This window comes from Semicossyphus pulcher, unplaced genomic scaffold (assembly GCF_022749685.1).
Source record: "Semicossyphus pulcher isolate SPU_LCO1_2020_fin unplaced genomic scaffold, fSemPul1.0.p SCAF_27, whole genome shotgun sequence".
Lineage (NCBI taxonomy): Eukaryota > Metazoa > Chordata > Actinopteri > Labriformes > Labridae > Semicossyphus > Semicossyphus pulcher.
This window is the reverse complement of record NW_027211701.1, coordinates 2,801,094-2,825,095: the sequence shown is the minus strand read 5'-3', so window position 1 is coordinate 2,825,095 and position 24,002 is coordinate 2,801,094. Positions and strand designations below refer to the sequence as shown.

The 24,002-nt window shown below is 41.0% G+C and overlaps 3 protein-coding genes across 3 annotated transcripts in view; 2 read left to right on the top strand and 1 right to left on the bottom strand.

Annotated features, from left to right (window-relative positions):
* Nucleotides 1-12,779, top strand: part of LOC138604890 (NLR family CARD domain-containing protein 3-like) — a 28,305-nt gene extending 15,526 nt beyond the window's left edge. The window contains exons 9-12 of the mRNA XM_069676926.1: nt 8,596-8,769; nt 8,858-9,031; nt 11,580-11,626; nt 11,751-12,779. Coding sequence (XP_069533027.1) covers nt 8,596-8,769; nt 8,858-9,031; nt 11,580-11,626; nt 11,751-12,319 — 964 coding nt within the window. The 3' untranslated portion in view covers nt 12,320-12,779. The remainder of the gene's footprint in view (nt 1-8,595; nt 8,770-8,857; nt 9,032-11,579; nt 11,627-11,750) is intronic.
* An 8,840-nt stretch (nt 12,780-21,619) lies between these two features.
* On the top strand, nt 21,620-21,931 carry LOC138604931 (histone H4). Its single transcript, XM_069676969.1, has one exon. It carries the CDS (start codon nt 21,620-21,622, stop codon nt 21,929-21,931), a length of 312 nt encoding a protein of 103 aa, XP_069533070.1.
* A 902-nt stretch (nt 21,932-22,833) lies between these two features.
* On the bottom strand, nt 22,834-23,202 carry LOC138604918 (histone H2B 3-like). Its single transcript, XM_069676956.1, has one exon. The coding sequence runs from the start codon at nt 23,200-23,202 to the stop codon at nt 22,834-22,836; it is 369 nt and encodes a 122-aa protein (XP_069533057.1).
* Nucleotides 23,203-24,002: the final 800 nt, after the last annotated feature.

Here is a 24,002-nt window from a genome sequence, read left to right as displayed (position 1 = left end):
GTCTTTACACCCTTAAAAACACTGATTATCATCCAGTTAAATGTTTTATCAGCTAAATAACTTCTTATTCATCCATAACCATAATATATACTGACTTTGATATTTGATGCACCTTAGAGCACATTTAACTTACAATGTACAAATGGTTTTCAGTTTAGAATAGGAACAGTGTAGTTTGCCTTTTTGTCACTAATAAGGACATTTTGAAATAAAATCACATCAGATTTATTAAGTGATGCAGAAGTCATCACTCCATCGTCCACTACAGAATGTACCCAGTAGTTAAATAATAACTACAGTATCAGTTCCTCCCAAAGGTCCAGATTATTGCTCAGTGGGTCATACATAGTAATTAGGCTATTCATCATAATAGAATAGGTAGCTAGAATAACTAATGCTAAATAACTACAGTATAAGTTCTTCTCTACAGTATAAGATCCAGAGCTGTTACCCCCTTTGTAGCTCCCAGCCGAATTAAGCAAGCCTGGACTGATGGTCTAATGCTGTTTATTTGCGATAATCTTCTTAACAACATACCTGGACCAACGTAAGAGCTAAAACAGAAATTAAACAAGCAGAAAGGAAGACAATACATTACTGTTAGCACCAGGAAGATACCATTTTAAACTCAAATTTACCAATTACAAATGAAATGGTTACCTTGTTGCCCTCTCGACTGGCGCTAAACTCCTTCCTTTCTCTCCCCGTTCGTCCTTAATACTGTTTCATTTATCTTTACACTTTCATCGGTTTGTCTTACTTGTGTATCACTTTATCTCTCCCGTTTTCTCCTTGTCTCCTTGTCTATGTTTACACTACTGCGCCGCTTCACTTCACTTCCGGTATAACAGGAAATATACCAAAATAAAATCACAAATATCAAAATAAAACCATGAATTACATATTATGAACACATGAATTAAACACATACTGCACTGTGTATTGAGGTCCTTTACACCCTTATTCCATAACTTCACAGTTTGTTCCCCAGTACCTACCCACATGTATTGGTACGTACTGTAAGCTACAGGTGCACCGTTAGTACGAAAGATTACAACATAACTCTGCAGTAATGATGCTGTAAGTTGTGGGCCGTAATCTAAAGTAAGTATCTGTGACCTGTAATGTAATATCGTCGCATGTATCAGTGCTTAAACGTAGATATGGTGGAACAAGAGAGTAACAGTTAGGAATGTTAGAGGCAAAGAGAAAAAGGTTATACTGTAAGTGTTTTGTCAGTACTGGGTACCTACAGTGTAATTTAAAGAGATGAGAAATTATTTATACTCATTATTCTGTAAGTACTTGGTACTCACGGGTTACAATGTTACAATGTTACAATGGTTTTTTTTATAATAATGATCAGCAACATCAACAAGATCAGTGTAGTCATAATCATCATCGTGAAAATCCTAGTCAGCAGTCAGACGAGAAGACGCTTTCTGTACTCCAACACAACAAACACAAAATGTTGTCAGACACTTATTATAACGATCTGAGCCTGTCAGTAGCAAAAACAAGCGCTTTTAGTGGCTGTGTGTTGGCGTATGCCCGGTGCCCCGTTTAGTTACTTTGTATCTCATTTCACGGCTGCCGGCCGGTGCTCCCTCCCTGAATACTTGATCGATTCAATGTTGTTGTCTCCACTCGTCACTTACACACAAACACATGGGAAAATAGGGTCTAGGTTGAAAAATCCCGAAGTTATCCTTTAAGGTCAGAGGTGTTCATAAAGAGCTGGGTCTTTAGCTTCTTCTTGAAGGTGAAAGGGACTCTGCGGACCGAGTGGAGTTTGGTAGCTCGTTCCACCACCGGGAGACTACTGAGGAGAAGAGTCTAGTTAGCGACTTGGGGCCCTGTTGTGGTGGGAGTGCCAGGTGCCAATCATCTAGTCTTGGGTCTGTTATTATAACAATGGGCATAGGCCCTGTAATGTTTGACAGTGTTTACTGCGCTCCTTTATTTCCTGTCTATTACTGGGTAATTACAGAGTAAGAGTAAGGAGGATAAAATATAACATGATGTTAAGGGTACTTAAAGTGTAGGTACAATAATAAATAATTAGGAATAAATAAAATAATAATATTGTTTGCAATCTGTTGCCATATTGAGTAGATATAGGGTATCCTTTCTTACAGTGTAGTACTGACAGAATACTTACAGTATAACCTTTTTCTCTTTGCCTCTAACATTCCTAACTGTTACTCCCTTGTTCCACCATACCTACATTTAAGCACTGATACATGGGACTACACGGTAAGTTGCGGGCCGTATTATGAAGCGTTACCCATTTTACTGACCGCTAGCAAAAAACGTTACATGTAACTGAACATGTAATATATGTATCAATAGATTAAAGTCTTTTTAAACATTTTGATTATGACACTGCACAAATATATAAAATATTTTAGGAACTTTCAGCTCTTGGCTCAGATGAAGAAATATGGTGGTCCTGGATACAAATATGTAAAAGTTAACAGTGAGTTTAAACCTGACCATCTGACCTCTGACCTTTCAGCTAAGTGTTTCATTTGAGACATAGAAACAAACAGGTAGTAGATGAATAACTTCAGTCTGTTATCAAACGGTCAGTCAACAGGCTCTTAGCTGAGTTTGTAAAGATCTTTCAAATATGTTTTTATCAAAGGTTAGAAAACATGTTCATCCTTCATTTAATAACTCCACCACACCTACTTTATCTTTGTTTAGTGATTTTGTGTTGAGTTAAAGCTGACAGAAAATGATTTTGATGATGGGACAGTTTGTTTTTATGACCGTGTTTCTTTTTTATATAAAATCTCCAGATGTGTTTTGTTCCTTTTAGAACAAATGAGACAAGAGAAAGATGTAATTAAGTATGAACTGCAGTGAAATCAGATATTATCCTGTGTCCCTCTGAGTTTATTCATTCATGTCCTGACTGGACTGTCCTGGACTCTGGTTGTAGGTTACACTGATTTAATGTCATGTTCATGTTTCTAGACTTTGACTGTGAAGTTATTGGAGTGTGACAGCGTCCTCAGATTGTTGAAGAAGAGCTTATGAAAAATGATCAGCAGCAGTTTCTCTCTTTGTGTTTCCTCTACAGGTGAAGGTAGAACGTGGATCTGAAGTCACCTGGTGAGTATTTTCTTTCTCCTGCCACATGTTAAACTGGAAGATTTTGCATGTCCTCACTTTGAACAGAAGTGAACTATAAATGAATCCATATGAGCTCTCTAGTGGACAAAAAGTACAGCTGTATAAAAAGGAATATATTCTTCTCCATTTATCCACAGTGGAAATCTTTGAATCATTTCTTCCTTTGGTGCCATCTGGTGGTAGAATCAGGAATGACACTGTGGTAGAGAGCAGTGTGTGTCTCTGTGATGTAAAGCTGGTTGTAATGAATGAGCATGTTGTTGTGTTTGTGTGAAGGTGGGGGCTCTGCTATGAGTCAGTGTGAGGACAGAGAGGAGGGAGCCCCTCCCTCTAAAACCACTCTGTGTGGGGAACATGACAGCCAGACCAAAGCTCAGAGGTGAGATGAGGATCTCTAACTGTCCATGACTCTTCTCCATGTCAGAGCTCAGCACTCAAATCACTCCACCATCATTATTCACACTCACAGCTCTGTGTGTGTTGTGTTGAAGGCCAGAGCAGCAGCTCAGACCAGACTCTGCTGGACCTGGACCTGAACCTGGACCTGGGCCCAGCTGTGTGTCACTGAAGAGTGACCGGTCTATGGGTCGACCTATTTATTTCAAAGATGGCCAGCAGACTAAGGATGAAAAGTAATAATTTATCTCAGTTTTTTTATTATCAGCATTAAAACTTTAATACATTTCAGCAACAATAATTCTGGAAGATTTTCAGTGTTTATGAACGTTCATCAGAGTTTGTGATTCTTTCAGTATCGAACATGAGAGACCAGATTCTCCTGGACCTGAGCCCAGCTGTGTGTCCTTCAAGAGTGACCGGTCTATGGGGCGACCTATTTATTTCAAAGATGTAAATAACTCTGATTGTCAAAGGTAAGAATTTAAAACATGCCTTGATATGATGCAGTCGTAAGTCCCAAGAGCTCCCGTTTATTTTCAGTTATTTACACACTTTTTCGACCATCGTCATGGTTACATATAGAAAATGCACATTTATAATCAGGTGTATGTTTACCTCGAGGACCCAAAATGTCCCTTTACTTTGAATGTATGCATATAAAAAATAGGAGACATTTTTTCTGTTTCGTTTAGATGACTCTTTGCTGTCTTTAAACTCAGCAATGGATTTATTATTCAATTTTTGTGTTGACCGACTCTGACCTGATAGGATGAGTTGGACTGGTTGCAGGCTTGTAGCCACTCCCGATTTAAGTTGTCCTGCCCTTTTTGACAAATTGTTTGCCTGATGAAGGTCTAGTACTGAAACGTTGCAAATAAATATAATTTCTGCAAGTTAGACAGTCTGTGGGAGTTTACACTGTTTTTGTTTGACCTGTTCCTCTCCTACACACCTGTTTTGAAACAGATGTGCAAAGTGTTTTTTTAGATTTACTTTGCATGTGCTCCTCTGATAACTTTTTGAAAACATGGAAACCATTTGTAGACTATATTAAAGTTAAGCTTAACTCCCCACCCAGCTAAATGCATTCTCACAAGAGATAAGTCACATCGATATATCACCCTTAATCCATCTGTCTTTGAAACCCTTCATGTAGAAATAAGTCTGAATTCCTTATTTTGTGTAACTACCCTGTAGCAATGGAGGAGAAACCAGACTGGCACACAGGGTTTGTTTAACAAAAAAAGTCACAGGCGTTTATTAATCCAAGGGAAAAGGGCAGGGGAGCAAACAAACTAAGGTTCTTCCCTAATCGGGGTAGTCACTTTCCTATCTTTGTCGGGCGGTGGTCCTCCTGTAGAGATGGGGAGATGACAAGAGAAGGGTCAACAGCATTTCACTTTCAGGGTTTCTTCTCCTTACTTTCTTCCAGTCCTTTCAGTTCCCCTGCTTCTCTGCTTCTGTCTGTTCCTCCTCTCCTCTTCTCCCAGCAGCCTCTTATCACTAATTGTCTTCAGCTGGGCCACCTCCAGGTTTGGGTGAGCTGTCAGTGTAGGTAAGTCTGATTACAAATCGTGCCCAGCTGGTGCCGGCTCCGACCTGCTCTCTGGTGGCCTCTGCTGGTGGTGAAGCAACAGTGGTGGGGAGAGACACCACATACCCTTTTAGTATATTTAGGTTTATTTCTTTTTGTTCTCATCTCTACTTTGTATGTATGTCTGTTTGATCATTTTCTTTCAATTGTTCTTAAAAGAAAACTTTTAAAAAAAATGTTTAAAAAAACCCTTTAAAATCCAACATGTCAGCAGTGTTTTATGTCTGAACCTGAACATTTATCAGTGTTTGTGTTTCTATCAGGATCCAACAGCAGGAAACTATTTTACACATCAATAACTGTACTGAGCATGTACCTTCATGTGTGTCCTGTGTTTGTAGGAGGATCTAACAGGATCCACTTGATAGAATCTATCACATGTAACACTGTGTCTTTATATTATATACAGTATATTATATTATATTTGTTCCACAGAGTTCAGCAGCAGAGATCAGAGGTTCCCATTGGTCAGTCTGCCCAGCAGCATCAAACACAGCTGGACTCCATATTTATGGTGTGTAAATGAACAAACACAGCTACTACTGAGAATCAAAGTTGACTTCAAATGACATTTTTATGTTACTGAATTGTTTCCTGATTACACTGCAAACATCATCTCTGTCTGAATTATGTTCACAGTCAGTGTTTTATTGACTGAATGAAGCGTTACATTGCTGAGCAGCACAGAGTCAGAGGTCAGAGGTCGTGGTGGATGGTGGTCTCACACAGACTTTGGCAGCAGAGAGCAGAGTTCACAGACTGAGTCCAGTTTGTGTTTGAAACAACAGAAACACTTTGGTTCATGTTAATGACAGTTTGTGGTTTCAGCTTCATTCTAACAAACACATCGTGTCCAAAGTCACTGCAGATCTTTTCTGTGTGAAACCAGACCAGGATATTTCTCCAACATGAATCTCATTTTATATCAACTTCATTTCTAGGAGACAGGACCATCCACAGACTAAATACTGAACTACCATTGTGATCCAGTCTCCATGCTGCACTCTGCAGACCAGCAGACTTTCTGTCTGTCACTGATGATCTGATGTTGACTTCTACAAGTCAAAGTTCACTTCTTGTTCTGTTCCAGCTGCTGGAGGAGAACATTGTCAGTTTTGTGAAGAACGAGCTGAAGGAGATCAAGAGGGGTCTGAGTCCAGATTACCCAGAATGCTTAGAGAGTCAGAGGGAGGATGAGGAGGTGTTGGACAGCGAGGAGGAGGAGCAGAGGAGGAGCAGCAGAGAGGCATTTGTGAAGATCACACTGCACTTCCTGAGGAGAATGAAGCAGGAGGAGCTGGCTGACTGTCTGCAGAGCAGTAAGAGGATTTTAACACATTTAACATGATGGAAAGAGGAAATGGAGGCAACATGGGAGAGGGTCACATTTAAAACTCTGCTGTTAATATGATGCACACATTTTATCAGATCTATGAACTGTGAGAAACTGTTCACACCTGATGTGCTGAAGAGATTTCAGAGAGGAGGGAAATAAACACCACCCTGATGTGTTTAAGTTTAAAATCATCAGATTGATTATAGCTTCAACTTATTGATCACATTTCTTGTTTGTTCTTTCAGGAAGTTTTGCTCCAGAGTGCAGACGTAAACTGAAGTCTAACCTGAAGGAGAAGTTCCAGTGTGTGTTTGAGGGGATCGCTAAAGCAGGAAACCCAACCCTTCTGAATCAGATCTACACAGAGCTCTACATCACAGAGGGAGGGACTGGAGAGGTCAATGATGAACATGAGGTCAGACAGATTGAATCAGCATCCAGGAAACCACACAGACCAGAAACAACCATCAGACAAGAAGACATCTTTAAAGCCTCACCTGGAAGAGATGGACCAATCAGAACAGTGATGACAAAGGGAGTGGCTGGCATTGGGAAAACTGTCTTAACACAGAAGTTCACTCTGGACTGGGCTGAAGACAAAGCCAACCAGGACATACAGTTCACATTTCCATTCACCTTCAGAGAGCTGAATGTGCTGAAAGAGAAGAAGTTCAGCTTGGTGGAACTTGTTCATCACTTCTTCACTGAAACCAAAGAAGCAGGAATCTGCAGGTTTGAAGAGTTCCAGGTTGTGTTCATCTTTGACGGTCTGGATGAGTGTCGACTTCCTCTGGACTTCCACAACAATGAGATCCTGACTGATGTCACAGAGTCCAGCTCAGTGGATGTGCTGCTGACAAACCTCATCAGGAAGAACCTGCTTCCCTCTGCTCACCTCTGGATAACCACACGACCTGCAGCAGCCAATCAGATCCCTCCTTATTGTGTTGACATGGTGACAGAGGTCAGAGGGTTCACTGACCCTCAGAAGGAGGAGTACTTCAGGAAGAGATTCAGAGATGAGAAGCAGGCCAGCAGAATCATCTCCCACATCAAGACATCACGAAGCCTCCACATCATGTGCCACATCCCAGTCTTCTGCTGGATCACTGCGACTGTTCTGGAGGATGTGTTGAAGACCAGAGGGGGAGGAGAGCTGCCCAAGACCCTGACTGAGATGTACATCCACTTCCTGGTGGTTCAGTCCAAACTGAAGAACATCAAGTATGATGGAGGAGCTGAGACAGATCAACACTGGAGTCCAGAGAGCAGGAAGATGATTGAGTCTCTGGGAAAACTGGCTTTTGAGCAGCTGCAGAAAGGAAACCTGATCTTCTATGAGTCAGACCTGACAGAGTGTGGCATCGATATCAGAGCAGCCTCAGTGTACTCAGGAGTGTTCACACAGATCTTTAAAGAGGAGAGAGGACTGTACCAGGACAAGGTGTTCTGCTTCGTCCATCTGAGCGTTCAGGAGTTTCTGGCTGCTCTTCATGTCTATCTGACGTCCATCAACTCTGGTGTCAATCTGATGTCAGAAGAACAAACAATTCATCATGACTCTGCAGAGACACACTTCTACCAGAGTGCTGTGGATAAGGCCTTACAGAGTCCAAACGGACACCTGGACTTGTTCCTCCGCTTCCTCCTGGGTCTTTCACTGCAGACCAATCAGACTCTCATGAGAGGTCTGCTGACACAGACAGGAAGTACCTCACAGACCAATCAAACAACAGTCCAGTACATCAAGACAAAGATCAGTGAGAATCTCTCCTCAGAGAAAAGCATCAATCTGTTCCACTGTCTGAATGAACTGAATGATCGTTCTCTAGTGGAGCAGATCCAACAGTCCCTTAGATCAGGACGTCTCTCCACATATAATCTGTCTCCTGCTCAGTGGTCAGCTCTGGTCTTCATCTTACTGTCATCAGAAAAAGATCTGGACGTGTTTGACCTGAAGAAATGTTCTGCTTCAGAGGAGGCTCTTCTGAGGCTGCTGCCAGTGGTCAAGGCCTCCAACAAAGCTCTGTGTGTACACACCTAACTATACAAGTTTAAAGAAGCTTTTCTTTATTCAGAAAAAACAAACATTGTTTGTGATTGCTCTCTGTTGATTCTTCTTCAGGCTGAGTGGCTGTAATCTGTCAGAGAGAAGCTGTGAAGCTCTGTCCTCAGTCCTTAGCTCCCAGTCCTCTAGCCTGAGAGAGCTGGACCTGAGTAACAACGACCTGCAGGATTCAGGAGTGAAGCTGCTGTCTGCTGGTCTGCGGAGTCAACATTGTACACTGGAAACTCTCAGGTCAGTATGAGGATGATTGAATGACACTTGATATATTGTTCTTTAAAAATCAGTCAGATTTGATTTAATGACATGATTTTATCTCCAGTCTGTCAGGCTGTCTGATCACAGAGGAAGGCTGTGCGTCTCTGGCCTCAGCTCTGAGCTCCAACCCCTCCCATCTGAGAAAGCTTGACCTGAGCTACAATCATCCAGGAGGACAAGGAGTGAAGCTGCTGTCTGCTGGACTGGAGGATCCACACCGGAGACTTGACACGCTCAGGTATGGACAGACAACAAGAGTTTAGACACTGCAGGTCCCTCTAATTAAAATAGATACTGTATATATTTTCTTTTGCTTAGTGTATTGCAAGTTCACACTTAAAAGAGCTCGCTCAAAGTTCAGTTCACACAGATTAAAATGAACTAGTTCATTTTCACTTTGTATTGTTTGGTTTTAGCTGCACCGAGCTCTTTTTCAGCTGAAGTAATGATCAGCCATTTTAGCCAGTTTTGGATTTGGCACCCCACACCTCAAAAGTTATAATATCAGTTTGTTCTGATAGACAGAATCATTTTAATATTTTCATGATATTTTGCAACACAGATCAGATATATATTGAAGATCGAGCTTTCTACAATTCGTGAGGATATGATGATATTGTGGGGCCTTCGACCACAGTAGGGGCGTCGGGGGGGTGTTTGTTGATAAAAACAAAAAGATTTTGATGCGATGGTATGCACTCTTTATTAGCACATAAAGTAATCACTGACAACTTTAAAATGAGTACCTCCACTGCTATCATTAAACATTCATGAGGGTCAAAAAAACTTTAGTTTATTGTGACATTAAAATGTTTTTTATTTGTTCATAGACACTCACTGCACATTTTTAGACAGAGTTTATGCTTTGTAGTGCTTCTACCACTCATCATCTGCTACTCTCTCTTCTCTCCATCATTTGTGCTGTCTCTCCTTTCTGTCTGTCTGCATCTCATAAAACGCTGTGGGATTAGACGAGTAGTGCAAGCTACTTAAACAACAGAACGTTCAATATATCTACATCAAAGCATAAATCGACAATTTTTGAGAAGGTGCTACAGAGGCCAACTTCTTACCCTGCCCTCTATTAAAAGATGGAGTTGTAGTTTATGTAGGGAGATGTGCAGTGAGTGAGTGGTCAAGCAAGCAAGTGAGAGAGAGAGAGCGGCAGAGTGACGGTAAATGCGAGCGGAGCAGAGAGAAATGAAGATGCATCTTGGGTGCCGTAAGTCCGACTTTAGCTCTGAAGGTGAGCGGTCGTTCACTGCCTCCAGAGTGAACTACGCTCACGTTGTAAATTGATCCGTTCAGTTCACCGTTCACCAAAAATATAACAGTGCTTCTGCTGTGGTAACTCATCATGAAGGAGTTCTTACTTTCCAAAAGGTACCAAAATAGAGAGACTGTTACCATGAAAAGCTTTGATGCAGGATTCCCTTTTTTCTACTTTGTGTTTGTTGGTCTTTAAATGATCATGAATTACTGTGTTCAGATGCAGCCTTTGAGAAATAAACTATGAAAGCAAACATTTATTCTGGACATGAAAGATCGTTCTTGACGATGGAAATAATAAAAATACCATGTGAGGTTTTTAAACTTTAAGATTTTATTATCCAACATTCATGTTCTTCTGGTTTCTCTTAGTTTATGTATGTAGGGCTTTATTATGTCACATTTTATTATCTATATTATCTATGAAACACCTTTTCTTTAAATCATAAGATACTGTTACCAAGATTGTTTTACTGTACATTTAAATCAAGAGAGAAATGTTGCTCATTGAGGAACACAAAGGCTCTTACTTCCTGAAGCTCAGCTACAGGACTGCTTTAACCGCACAGACGAGACTCTATTTAAAGATGAGGACATTGAGACTGACACATGAACTGTTCTGTTTTATATAAAAAGCTGTGTAGGCAATGTCACCATCACAAAACTCATCTTACAGACTTCTGAGGTCACACACACACACACACACACACACACACACACACACACACACACACACACACACACACACACACACACACACACACACACACTGTCCTGAGTGTTCCAGGTCGGGTTCTCAGAGACTGTGCTGCTGAGTTAACTGAGGTATTCACAAACACTTCAACCATCTCTGGCACAGTGCTCTGTCCCTACATGTTTAAAGACAGCCACAATAGTGCCAGTTCCAAAGCACACAGCAATAACCTGCCTAAATGACTACAGGCCAACAGCATTAACACCTGTTATCATGAAGTGCCTGCAGAGATCGGTCCTCAAGCACATCAAGGCTGCAGATCAGGTCAACAGATGACACCATCTCTCCTGCCCTCCACACTGTACTGCTCCACTTAGAACAATGAGGAGCATGTGCACGGCTGCTGTCTGTAGACTGCAGTTCTGCATTAATACAATCATCTCCAGCAGACTGGTCTCCAAGCTGTCTGATCTCGGCTTCAACAAAAACAGCTGCCTCTGGATAAAGGACTTCCTCACAGAGCGGCTGCTGGTGTCCTTCTACCACGGCTCCATTGAGAGCATACTGACACATGGGATCCTGGTGTGGTACGACAGCAGCTCTGTGGCTGACAGGAAGGCCCTGCAGAAGATCATCAACACAGCCCAGAAAGTCACAAACACACGTTTGTCTGCCCTGGATGACATCTACACCTCTCGTTGTTTACAGAGTTTCAGCCTGTTTCTCTGTCACAGTGACAAACTGAGGAACACTGCTTCATGTTGAACAGCAGTTAGGACTCATGTTGGATAGAAAATCATTGTGACTGTGTTTCTTCCTCCAGGGTGGACCATGGTGGAGAGCTGAGGTTAAAGCCTGGTGTGAAGAAGTGTAAGTGTGGAATCAGTTTGACTCATGATGACCAAACAGCAGACTGTCAGTTAACAAAGAATAAACCCTTCAGGTGTGTCTGATGATAAACTGCTGCTGTGTTGTGTCTTTTTCTCTCCATCAGATTTCTGTGAACTCACTCTGGACTCAAACACAGCAAACAGAAAGCTCAAACTGTCTGACAACAACAGGAAGGTGACACGTGTGAGAGAGGATCAGTCATATCCTGATCATCCAGACAGATTTGACTACTGGCCTCAGCTGCTGTGTAGTAATGGTCTGACTGGTCGCTGTTACTGGGAGGTCGAGTGGAGAGGACTTGTTTATATATCAGTGAGTTACAGAGGAGTCAGAAGGAAAGAAGGCAGTCATTACTGTGTGTTTGGATGGAATGATCAGTCCTGGAGTCTGATCTGCTCTGATGGTGGTTACTCTGTCAGTCACAATAACAAAAGCACAGTCCTCCCTCTCTCCTCCTCCTCTGTCTCTCACAGAGTAGCAGTGTATGTGGACTGTCCTGCTGGCACTCTGTCCTTCTACAGAGTCTCCTCTGACACACTGATCCACCTCCACACCTTCAACACCACATCCACTGAACCTCTTTATCCTGGGTTTATGTCCTGGTCTCCTGGTTCCTCAGTGTGTCTGTGTTCTCTGCAGGAGGGAGAGTCTCCTTTCAGTCCTGTGGTCTAAATGTTGCTGGACAAGGCTTCACTTTGGTTCATATTTGGCTGATTGTGTTTTTAATGTCACAAATGTTTTCCACTGAACAATCCTGACACAAAGAGGAAGTAACTCTAATGAACTACCAAAATAAAAGCTCAGCAAACTTCCTGAGATTTACACATTTGTCTCTAAATGAAGATGTCCACCCTTACTATTAAACACAATGAGCTTATTTACAGCATTTCATAAACATGTGTTTACAGACACATTCAACTTACATTACAGTGTGTACCCAACTCAGTGTGCACATTAGACAAGAGCTGTGAGCAGAAACACACTTAACTTCAATCATAACAACAAGTCCTCTCAGAACCATGAAACACATGAAGAGAAGTTTGTTTGAAGGTCTGTAATAAAAATGTGCAGAGTAAAGTTGATATAAAAAAGTCAGAGAACAAATGTGAACATTTGTGTTCCTCACACACACTAACCCTCATAAACACACTTTTACTTGAACTATTACTGTGATTAAATCGCTCTTTAGAGTTTCATAATGTGAAGACATAAGAGAGCCATAAGATAATGAATCTGTGAAATAAGATAAATGTGGAATAATAAGGAGGTGTAGTTAAAAGAATACATAAAACATCTACAGAACAGGATTTCAACAGGCACAGATACAACAAGTAGCACCGTACAGCTTGGCGTCTGAAGCACAAGTTAAAGGCAGAAACTCTGGGATTCTTTGTATTTGTTTTTGGAACTTTATTTATAACAAAAAAGAAAAACATTCACAAGTTTATCTGTAAACAATACAGGGACCAGCAATTAACGAACAGGAAATGAAGTATACAGATATTATGAAAGTATATATTATCTGCCTTTAAAGCAGAATAAATAAAAGAGAAAGTAAAGGACATAAACAAAAAACAAAGATCCCAAAAATATCTCAGATTATGCTGGGGGGGTCACAGTCTATGTCAATGTTTTTAAAGTATCACGAGCTGAAACACTTTTAATTGCTTTGGGTTTCTCAGAGTCTTTAATTGACTGGATGTATTGCTTGAACTCGTTACAAAAGGCAATGAAGCATGTTTTTTTACCTGTGAATTTGTATTTATGGATGTGAAATTTGGCCATTATAATAATAAGATTTATCATGTACACACAGGTGTTATTGTGGGTATCATTTACCACGAGACCAAACAATACATTCTTCCAATACAAAGCAAAATGTCCATCAATTCTATCCTGGATGAAGCCACAAAGTTTTTGCCAGAGCAGCTTAACAGTCGGGCAATACCAAAATAGATGCACAACAGTTTCAGGGAATTCTTTACAAAAACTACAATTCACATCAATATCTATCTGAAATCTATTTCTAATATAATTTTTAGCTGGATAAAATGTATGAATGAGTTTAAAGGACATTTCCTTGACTTTGTTCGTAATCAAATATTGATTTGGTATAAACCAAGCCTTCTTCCATGCCACACCATCCACAGATCTATTCCAGTATGAAATGACACAGGGTCAAGTTGTGACATGTTTTTGAAACATTGCTCTTACAGACTTATTGTTATTAATAGGATGTCTGGACAAACACACTTTCCCTATTGGCGTGTCTGTTGGAGATAACAAGGGAAGTGGTTGGTCATCAAGCCTCGGTGGACATTTAAAGAGCATACACACTCCAGAGGGTATGGCCCCAAACACTTTGGCATAATCCCCAGGTGTTACAGGGATCTTATATTCTGAGAGAAACTCTTCACATGTAGAAAGAAGACCCTCCCTACTAAATAACTGATCAACCAACATAATATTGTTTTGAAACCAATATTCCACAATGGGGGATTTATGTTTATACAAAATGTCCTTGTTATTCCATATAAAATAGTTGTGAGGTGAAAAGTTGTGTTTGTAGATTAGAGACCATGATAAGAAGGCCTGGCGATGAAAAGCAGACATTTTAACAGGAATCTTTTCAATGTTATAGTTACAAACAAGGAAAACATGTATGTGTCAGTGAAAATCCAAAAAGTTAAGCCCACCATTTTCATATGAATTCATCAGAACTGTTGTCTTTAAGTAATGGGTCCTATTTTTCCATCCAAAGTTGAACAGCATTTTGTCAATCTCTTTTAGTAGTCTGTGGTCAAGATGCAGAGCCAAAGCTGCATATGTCAGTGGAGAGATTCCCTCTGCCTTAGTAAGTAAGATTCTACCTCTTAGTGACAAATCCCTTAAGAGCCACTGGTTCAGTTTTCTTTGAGTTTTTTGTATAATAGGATTAAAGTTTAAGGTGCTTCTCCTGTATTGATTTTTAGTGATTTGAATTCCGCATTCTTTGATCGCCATAAGTTCACATTTTTTAATATTCAAGCACAGACCAGACGCCTTTGAGAACTCCCCGATTACTTTAATGGCGACAGATACTTGGTTTTCATTTTGTCAAAATAGTGTGGTGTCGTCCGCCAGCTGAGTTATGATTCATTCTTTACCAAGAAGAGAAATACCTTTTACCACACTAGATTTGATATGGTCTGCCAAGAGCTGAGCCACTATCAGAAAGAGATATGGGGAGGCAGGACAACCTTGCCTAATGCCTCTAGACAGGTTAAATCTAGGGGATGTACCTCCCAATAGTTTAATGGAACTATTACTATTAATATTAAGTGTTTTTATAGCTGAAGAGAAATATTCACCCAAGCCAAATGTCTTCAAAGATTGTAAAATAAACTGATGCTCCACTGTGTCGAAGGCCTTGTAGAAGTCTAAAAATAAAATAAAGCCATCGTCATGAATCATTTCTGAGTAATCCAAAATGTCCATTACTAGCTTAATGTTGTTTATTATGCGTCTTTTGGGCCTGAACCCTGACTGCGTTTCTTCAATGATTGAGTCCAGAACCATCTTAAGTCTCTTGGCCAATATTAGAGCATATATCTTGTAATCATTTTTGAGCAAAGATATCGGCCGCCAATTATCAATAAATTAAGTGTCTTTGTTGGTTTGGGAATTAAAGTTGTCAATCCTTGAGTCACGGTGGTTGGGAGATGTTCTTTTTCTTTGCTTTCTAAAAAGACTTCAAATAAAAAAGGGGTTCATCAGCAAAAGACTTGTAAAATTCTGAAACTAGTCCATCAGTACCGGGTGACTTTTTGTCTTTCAAAAGATTCATTGCATTCTTAACCTCCTCAAGTGTGAAAGAATGATCACATACCTGCCTTTCCTTTTCGCCAATAGTTTTGACTGTTAGAGAGTTCAAAAAGGCGTCCGCTGATGCCTGGCAAAACTCAGATCTATATAGCTTATTAATATTATTCATACTGGAGTGATGTTTTTCTAGATTCAAAAAATAGTGGGACTTTTGTTCACCTTCTTCCAGCCATCTCGTTCTGGACCTGATAAAAGCACCCTTTGCCTTTTGTTTGTAAAGTTCATCTAGTTTAATTTGCAAATGAGACAGTTGTAGTTTCTCCTGTTCTGATAATGTATCTGGGGCTCTATGAGATAAGAAAGTGATCCTTGTTACCACATTTATTTCTTCAGCTCTTCTGGATTTAGCTTTATCACTACCGAATTTTCTGAGAAATGTACCGACCTCAAATTTGAAAGTTCCCAGTTAATACCAAATTGTTTTTCTTTTCTAGCTTTCGACCAAAAATATGAAATCAGATCTGTCACCTTTTTTTTCACCACATCATTAAATAATAAAGAGTTATTAAGTGTCCAATATACAGACGAGCAGCACATGTTTTAGAGGTGGATAGATTCATCTTAATATGTATAGCCTTATGATCTGTAAGAGGGGTGGGGCATATCTCCACATCAATATCATTTCTGTTAAAGCTCTTTGAAATCAGCCAAAAATCAATTCTTGATTGATTGGACCCTGTTTTATTACTCCATGTAAATGCTCTATTATTGGGATGCTTTTCTCTCCAGATATATTCAAGATTAAACCTATCCATGAATGCTTTGAGATTGGTGTTTGTTCTCTTCGGTAGACCAGGAGGCCATTTATCAATAGTGCTATCCAGAGTAATATTAAAGTCACCTCCTAACAACAGAGTGGCATTTGGAAATGTATCTAACCAACGTAACAATGTGTTCTCTATTGATAAGATAAGATTATCATTCTCCTTGTTTGTGTTGAATCCATCACTATTGGTTATTATGAGAATTAGATCATTGAACTGAATCGCTTGGCAGATAAAATGACCAGCTGGATCACATTCTGTAAGTAGCACATTCCCATTAAACCTGTTCTTTAAGGTAGCCACCCCAGCTGAGCGTTCTGCACCATGAGAGAGCCATATGGAATTACCCCATTGAGATTTCCAAACGTTGGCATCATCTAAAACAGAGTGAGATTCTTGTACATAAAAAAAATCTGACCTAAACAGCAAAAAGAATTAAAGCTTTACGTTTAATATTGTTGCGTAACCCCCGAGCATTAAGTGATACAAATGATAAAGTTGACATATTAAGACAAACAGTAGTAAACACGCAAAGATTATGCTTTGTGTAAACTTTGAGCTCTAAAGAACTAGAAGCACCTCAACGAGCTCAGCACCAGTATAACATAACTCGGCAAACTGGCTTAACACTTTAACAAAAGTTAAGTCGGTTGTATCCTCATTCTGGAAGTAATGAGAAAAACGTTTATATAAAACTATTACTAAATGATGGATAAATAAATAGTGGATTTCTTGGCAGGTGGAGACTTACTTGGCGTTACAGGCAGCGGTGGGAATTCTTCATCACATGCCAACTGTAGGTTGCAATCCATCCCGTTGCCATAGTCATGGTCGCTAGCAAAGAAGCTAACCTCCTTTCCTTCTCCTTGCTAACATCACTTCTTCGAGCAGATTTTGGCATTTTTTCGTGGCGCAGGTTCAAAACTCGGGTCAGGATGAAAAAACAGAGCTTTCGTTTTTTGACTTCACCAACAAAACTTCAGTAACTACGTTAAAAAAGCATCTACTTTAGGTTTTGTGCTGAGAGCTCGTAAAAGTTCAACTTGTCACGCCGCCATCTTGCCAGCCCTCAACACTGGGAGTGATTACATCCTCAGCTCCACTGATGACAGGTGAGTCTCAGGTGTGAGGAGTGTGAGATCTCAGCTCAGAGGTGTGGCAAACTGGGAGCAGGAGGGCTCGGCTGACCCGCAACACAAACAGAGTGAGAGAGAGCAAGAACACACAGAGCTGTCAGATGTTCCTGATCCTTGAGATGTTCCTGAAACACAACTCCGAGAGAACAAACGCCACAGCGTTGTTATTCCCGACCTGTCTGCAGAATCTGAGAAACTCAGGAGGATTTTAAACAAACACAATATTCCTGTACACTTCAACGCACGGCCCAGCATAGGAGAGCAGCTCAGCTGTCCACCTACATCTAAAGGACAAAGGACACTCCTTTGAAGACAGCAAGGTTCTGGTCCTGGTTTGAAAGAGGCGTCAAAGAAGCCATCTCTCTCCCTTAACAGAGGTGGTGGCCTAAGACACCACCTATCACCCACTTACAAAGCAGTGTTGAATTCTCTGCCCAAACAGCGGAGATCACACTCACACTCAGGATCATGTGACCACCCATCAACACCAGAGGGTGCTCACGACGCTCGTTGCCATTAGGTCAACAGCCCAGGTTAACGACTCTCCCCTGATTACACATCTATTAGCACACTAATGACCTACAGAGGCTTATATTTCTAGCTCCGTCCACCAGTCAGTTCAGAACTGAAGAAGCCTTTCTGATGAGAGGTGAAACGTCTTCAAGAGCTTCGACCGAGTCCAGTTGCCTTTTGGATGAAGCTTCGGATTGCCATGACCAGGAGGACTGAGAACCTTCACAGACAATAATAAAGTCTATTCCATCAGGAAACCCACAACTTCCATTCATCTACATGAGTTTGGTAATGAAAGAGTGGATATTAGGACTTTTGTTTATAACACTAAAAAGGTACCGAGAGCTGTGATGGAGATGTACTTTACATGATCTTACTATATCCTCCTGAGAGCCAGCAATGACTTGTTGTCCTCTGTGGGGCACATGAGTGTCCAAAGGATATTTCTACACCCTTAAAAGCTATTGTGCTGAAACCTGTTGTGCCATGTAGAGGACATCCTGGCCTTTCCAATGAGCTATCATTTGTTGGGGTGTGTCATTCACAACAGGAGTTCTGCCTTTCAAACTGGCTGCCATCTCAGCAGCCACATTTTACTGGAGCAAGAGGTAAATAGTGAAAAATACACATGTATGATGTTTCTACAGAACATAGTTGATGTGTTTTAGACAGGAAAGGGTTTCAACTGACTGACAAAGCAAAGCTTTCTACTCAAATGCACAAAAGTTTAACCCCCTAACAGTGTACTTTTCTGATGTCCTCCGTGGTGGACATTTGTACGAACAATCTGTTTTTATATGAAGTTCATGGAATCACAGGCGACAGGAATTTGACTGACACAGACAACATTTTGCTCAGGATTGTGGATGGAGACTCTGAGCGTTCAGATGATGAGGAAATGAAGAAGCAGAGTGTGGTGCAGTGGAGAGTGTAGGACACAAAAGCACTGCTAAGGCTGGTGGGGATTCAGCTGACGTGGTGTTATGTTCGGTACCTCCCGTGGAAATTCTGAAACTTTGGCTTCAAACATTTTGGACTGACGGACACAAGTTTAGCTCGTGTGGCTAAAAAACATTGTGACGCCTGGATCAGGGTACACATGTTTGAGAAATAAGTTTGTATCCATTGTCAAAGTGAGTGACGCCTGTTGTAACGAGGTCATTCTTTTTCCTGAAAACGAACCTGTGTTCCTAGTTGATATCCAGTGTGTCTGCTAAGCACCAGTGAAACTGCTAAAAGTGGGAAATTGTCCGAATGCTGTCAGAAAGGTTCACACTGTTCAAACTAACTCACTTGTGATTTCAATTAGCTCCATGATTGTTTTAGATGGTGCTGATGTTGCAGCAGGGTTTTGATCTGATGCTGAAGGAAACAATAAATATGAAAAATAATGAACGTCCTGTTGTCCACTATAAAGGACATGCTGTAAAATATATAGTTCACTGTAACATGTTTGTTTCATCACAAAGACTTAATTTATCTTCAGTGAAATTCTCAAAGTTTAATTTGGGTCTCAGGAGGGGATTAACTTGGAGTCTGTGTAGAACAGCTGACTTGTCTCGTTGTGTAAAATGCAGAAGGTTGCAACATTAACTATTATGCGATAATTGGCCTGTTCATGTCCGTGCAGCTCAGCTCGTTTCTTATTTTATTTCATACTTAAATGATTTTATGACTAAAACATTTCAACAAAATAAACTAGAAAAGCTGGAAAAGTTTTGAATTGTATTAAACTAAAAAAGAACCTTATTCTTTCAGTGACGTGTCATAAGTTCCACTTGATCTCTTCCAAATCTGTACATGTTGTAATCGTTGTATTAGCTCGTCCTCATGTTTGTCATGTCATCTTCCTCATCGTAATTATGGTAATCATCAACATCATCATCTTAGAAGCCCAGGGGGAGCTATAAGGAAAGAACACAACGAGGTTCAACGAGGAACATTGATAAAATGTAAAGGTAAAGGCATAAAGATGGAAAATGTGATTGTACAGTGAAGTGTGATATCATTTACACAAGTTGAATAACACCGGTCCAAACTTTTAACCACAAGGAGCTTCCTTTGTTATGTGGAGAGAAGAAGACTGGACACGACCTCGACACTCTGCTTCCTAACAGAGACGTCATTTTCTAAAAACCTAAACCTACAAAGACGGTGTAAAAGCAGTGAAATGGTTCATCAGACATCTTCATTTAGCCACCTGAGTCACACACACACACACACACACACACACACACACACACACACACACACACACACACACACACACACACACACACACAGAAAACGATACAAACTAAACTTAAACAGGGTTCATAAAAACCACAAGCAATCTGAATATGTTCGCCTCATAAATTTTTTATATATGTGTAACTCGGACAGAACATACATTACATGCATGAATCACCTGGCTGTTTGCCATATCCTGGGGTAGCTCCGGGTTGTTTCACAGGTTTGGTCTGAACAAAACAAGTTACTTTAGAAACGAGACCTTAATTAACATATGGCGACAGAAGGCTCTTTATTGCGGTTCCTGCTGAAATTTGCTTTCAATAAATTGTCGTAAGTCTCATGTAGGCCATGAGTAGGCCTACATCATGTTAGTGAACATGAACGGCTCATACGGTTGTTTTCGCCATATGTGAATTAAGGTCCCGTTTCTAATGTAAATAAAGTAACTTGTTTTGTTTACAGGACCCACAGGGGAAACTCTGCTACTCCAATAAAAGTGCTGATAATGTAAAATGTGTCTTTATCATTATTAAGCGTTCTGTAGTGACATTCAGAATCGTGAGCATTTAGTCAGTGGACGGTCCTGTGCTGTTACGTTTGTCCAAGTCATCTGTAAGTTACTTTAGTGTTAGCGATGAAAAGAATTCCCCTCACATGAATCTTAATGTACTTGACTCTGTGCATGGACTTAATACTACTGTACAAAAGCACGATACATTGATGCTGTGTTTAGACTGACTTCATCATCAGGAAGTTTACTGTCTCTTTTGACTCAGTGTACAGTGTGCATCTCATATTCTCTTGACGACAACAACAACAACAACAACAACAACAACAACAACAACAACAACACAAAGGCTCTTTTAAGAGCCGCACACTGAATCAATAAGAGCTGATTTCCACGTTTTAAAACAAAAGACATTTCTCACTGCTATCTAAAATTATAAGAGGCACGAAAATGAGGTGAAGTGAGCCTCATTATCAAAACATACATCTGCCAACTTTTCTGAATTTAATTAAAGTTTTCTCGAGTCAAAAAACGGGCAACTCAAGGTCCTCTTCAGTGCTTTTACTTGATCTCACATCTTTGTAACTTTAACTTTATGTAAGAAAGAAGTGTTAAAATGATTGAATGTCAAACTTGTTTTTCTTAAACTGCTGTTATGAAACTTTTACTGAAGTCAAATATCTAAAGACTTCTTCCACCACTGGACGATGTGGAGCTCAGTCACTTTGACAGGAGACATGCTGTCCCTGATTCAAGCTGCTGGTCAGCGGGGGCGCTAATGCTCTGAAGAGAGAATCAGCGACTGCCATGAAGAGAAGAAGAAGAAGAAGAAGAAGAAGAAGAAGAAGAAGAAGAAGAGGCGGACCATGTCTTCTATTAGGTCCTCAGACAAGATATATGTAGCTGTGACTCGTTCAGAGAGACCCATTCGACTTTAAACTATCAACCAGTGACAATGAGTGGAAGAGGAAAGGGCGGCAAAGGACTCGGTAAAGGAGGCGCTAAGCGTCACCGTAAAGTCCTCCGTGATAACATCCAGGGAATCACCAAGCCCGCTATCCGCCGCCTTGCTCGCCGTGGTGGAGTGAAGCGCATCTCCGGTCTGATCTACGAGGAGACCCGCGGTGTGTTGAAGGTGTTCCTGGAGAACGTCATCCGTGATGCCGTCACCTACACCGAGCACGCCAAGAGAAAGACCGTGACCGCCATGGATGTGGTGTACGCTCTGAAGAGACAGGGACGCACTCTGTACGGCTTCGGAGGTTAAACATTCACTGTCCTACAGCAACACAAAGGCTCTTTTAAGAGCCACACACTCGATCAACAAGAGCTGACTTTCCAGTGTCTTTTCCACGAATCTCTAATCGCCATGATTGAGGAAATGGTCGAAGTTTTTAAGCACAATTGGCAAAACAAACTGCTGGTTAGAGACATTTCTGAGTGACTGTAAAACAATGAGCGGGAAACTTGAACAGACTGCTGCGCTGAGAGAGAAAGTTAAGGCAAAAAGCAGTCACTGTATATTTAAGCGGATCATGATTCTTGAAAGACATTGTTCTAATATTAAAAACACCAGAGCGTTTAGAAGAATAAAATATATTCGCTACGGTTGAGGGTACAGGTTATTTCTTTCCAGTCTGAAGTGTAGCCTAATTCCTTGTTGTGGGAAGAGATGCATAGCGCATATACTGAGGACCTAGATGAAGGATAAAAATGCTTAGGACTATTACAATCTACAAAGGCAGATGTTCACTTTCCCAGTGAGTATTTCAGTTGAACAGATGTTCACAACTATGGGTCGCCGATTGTGAAGAGTTTCTCACTGAGATTTCCAGAAACATTGAGCTCCAAACACATTTTTCAAGTCAACATTTACAGCTATATGAATTTATTTTCTTTTAAAAATATATAAAAGAGGACTTTGACTGCTACGATTTAAATACTGTCTGAATATCTTAATGGTAAGAAATATAGGAGCTTTTATTATCTAGATGTGAGCCATACTGTAATTTTTCATCGGTGCATGACAGAATTTCATACAATGTAATTGCAGACACACCGTGTTACCCACAGTCACATCACGAACACAAAACAACTGAACAATCACGCTTCAGTTCTAGTGGGTGGCTCTTAAAAGAGCCGTTGTGTTTAGATTAACAGCAGAGCCGTTTACTTGGAGCTGGTGTACTTGGTCACCGCCTTGGTTCCCTCAGACACGGCGTGCTTGGCCAGCTCGCCGGGCAGCAGCAGGCGGACGGCGGTCTGGATCTCCCTGGAGGTGATGGTGGAGCGCTTGTTGTAGTGAGCCAGACGGGAGGCCTCACCGGCGATGCGCTCAAAGATGTCGCTCACAAAGGAGTTCATGATGCCCATGGCCTTAGAGGAGATCCCGGTGTCGGGGTGGACCTGCTTCAGGACCTTGTACACGTAGATGGCGTAGCTCTCCCTCCTGGTCTTTCTCCTCTTCTTGCCGGTCTTGGTGGCCTTCGACACGGCTTTCTTTGAGCCCTTCTTGGGCGCCTTGACGGTTTCTGGCATGATTACTCGGTATAGTTCTAACAGAGACAGATAGGAATTACAGTCTCGGGGCGCTCTCTATGTATGTGCCTGATGCAAATAAGCTCGTGCTCTCGCTCTCGCAGGATTGGCTGAGATGTGTGAGCTCAGTCTGAGCACCCAGAGGGGGAGAGGAGGCTGTGTCCGAAATCATTTCCCGCCCACCGTACAGTGAGTTTATTATTTTGCATGTCTGTCAAAGTCTTCAGTCAATATAATAATCCCCAGTGTAGTGATGCCTGATGGTCACTCATCGAGCTCAACACAGCACCCTGCATCGCGCTGAAAGAAACAAACAGCAGTGATGATTAACAGCACCGAGAAAATAAGCCGAGAAATGTCCGGACGTGTTTGTATTTGTTGAAGAGCTCTTTGGTCTTCTCCTCTGAACAGGATAGTGAACGATATCAGAGACAACTTATATTTTAGAAGCAGACAAACAAAAGAGGCTAATTATCTTCTCATGCCAAGCTTTTATATTTCAACATGTCGGGGATGTCATGTCACTTATTTAAAGTTAAAGTTTTGTGTCTTTACTGTGATCCAAATGTGACATTTCATCATTTGGTACTTGAAGATAACTTTTCTATAAAAGGCCGAGTCTCGCTCTCAGTGACGATCCTGCCTGCTCATTTGATCAAACATTTAGAAAGAACAAACTTCAGTTCACTTCTGACATTTGCTGAAATCATTGTCAATTGAAAGTTTTCTTTTATATAATTGTCTAAGCTGAGGTCGTGGTTCGGCTGAAATATACCGGCGACGGGGATCCTCCAAACCGT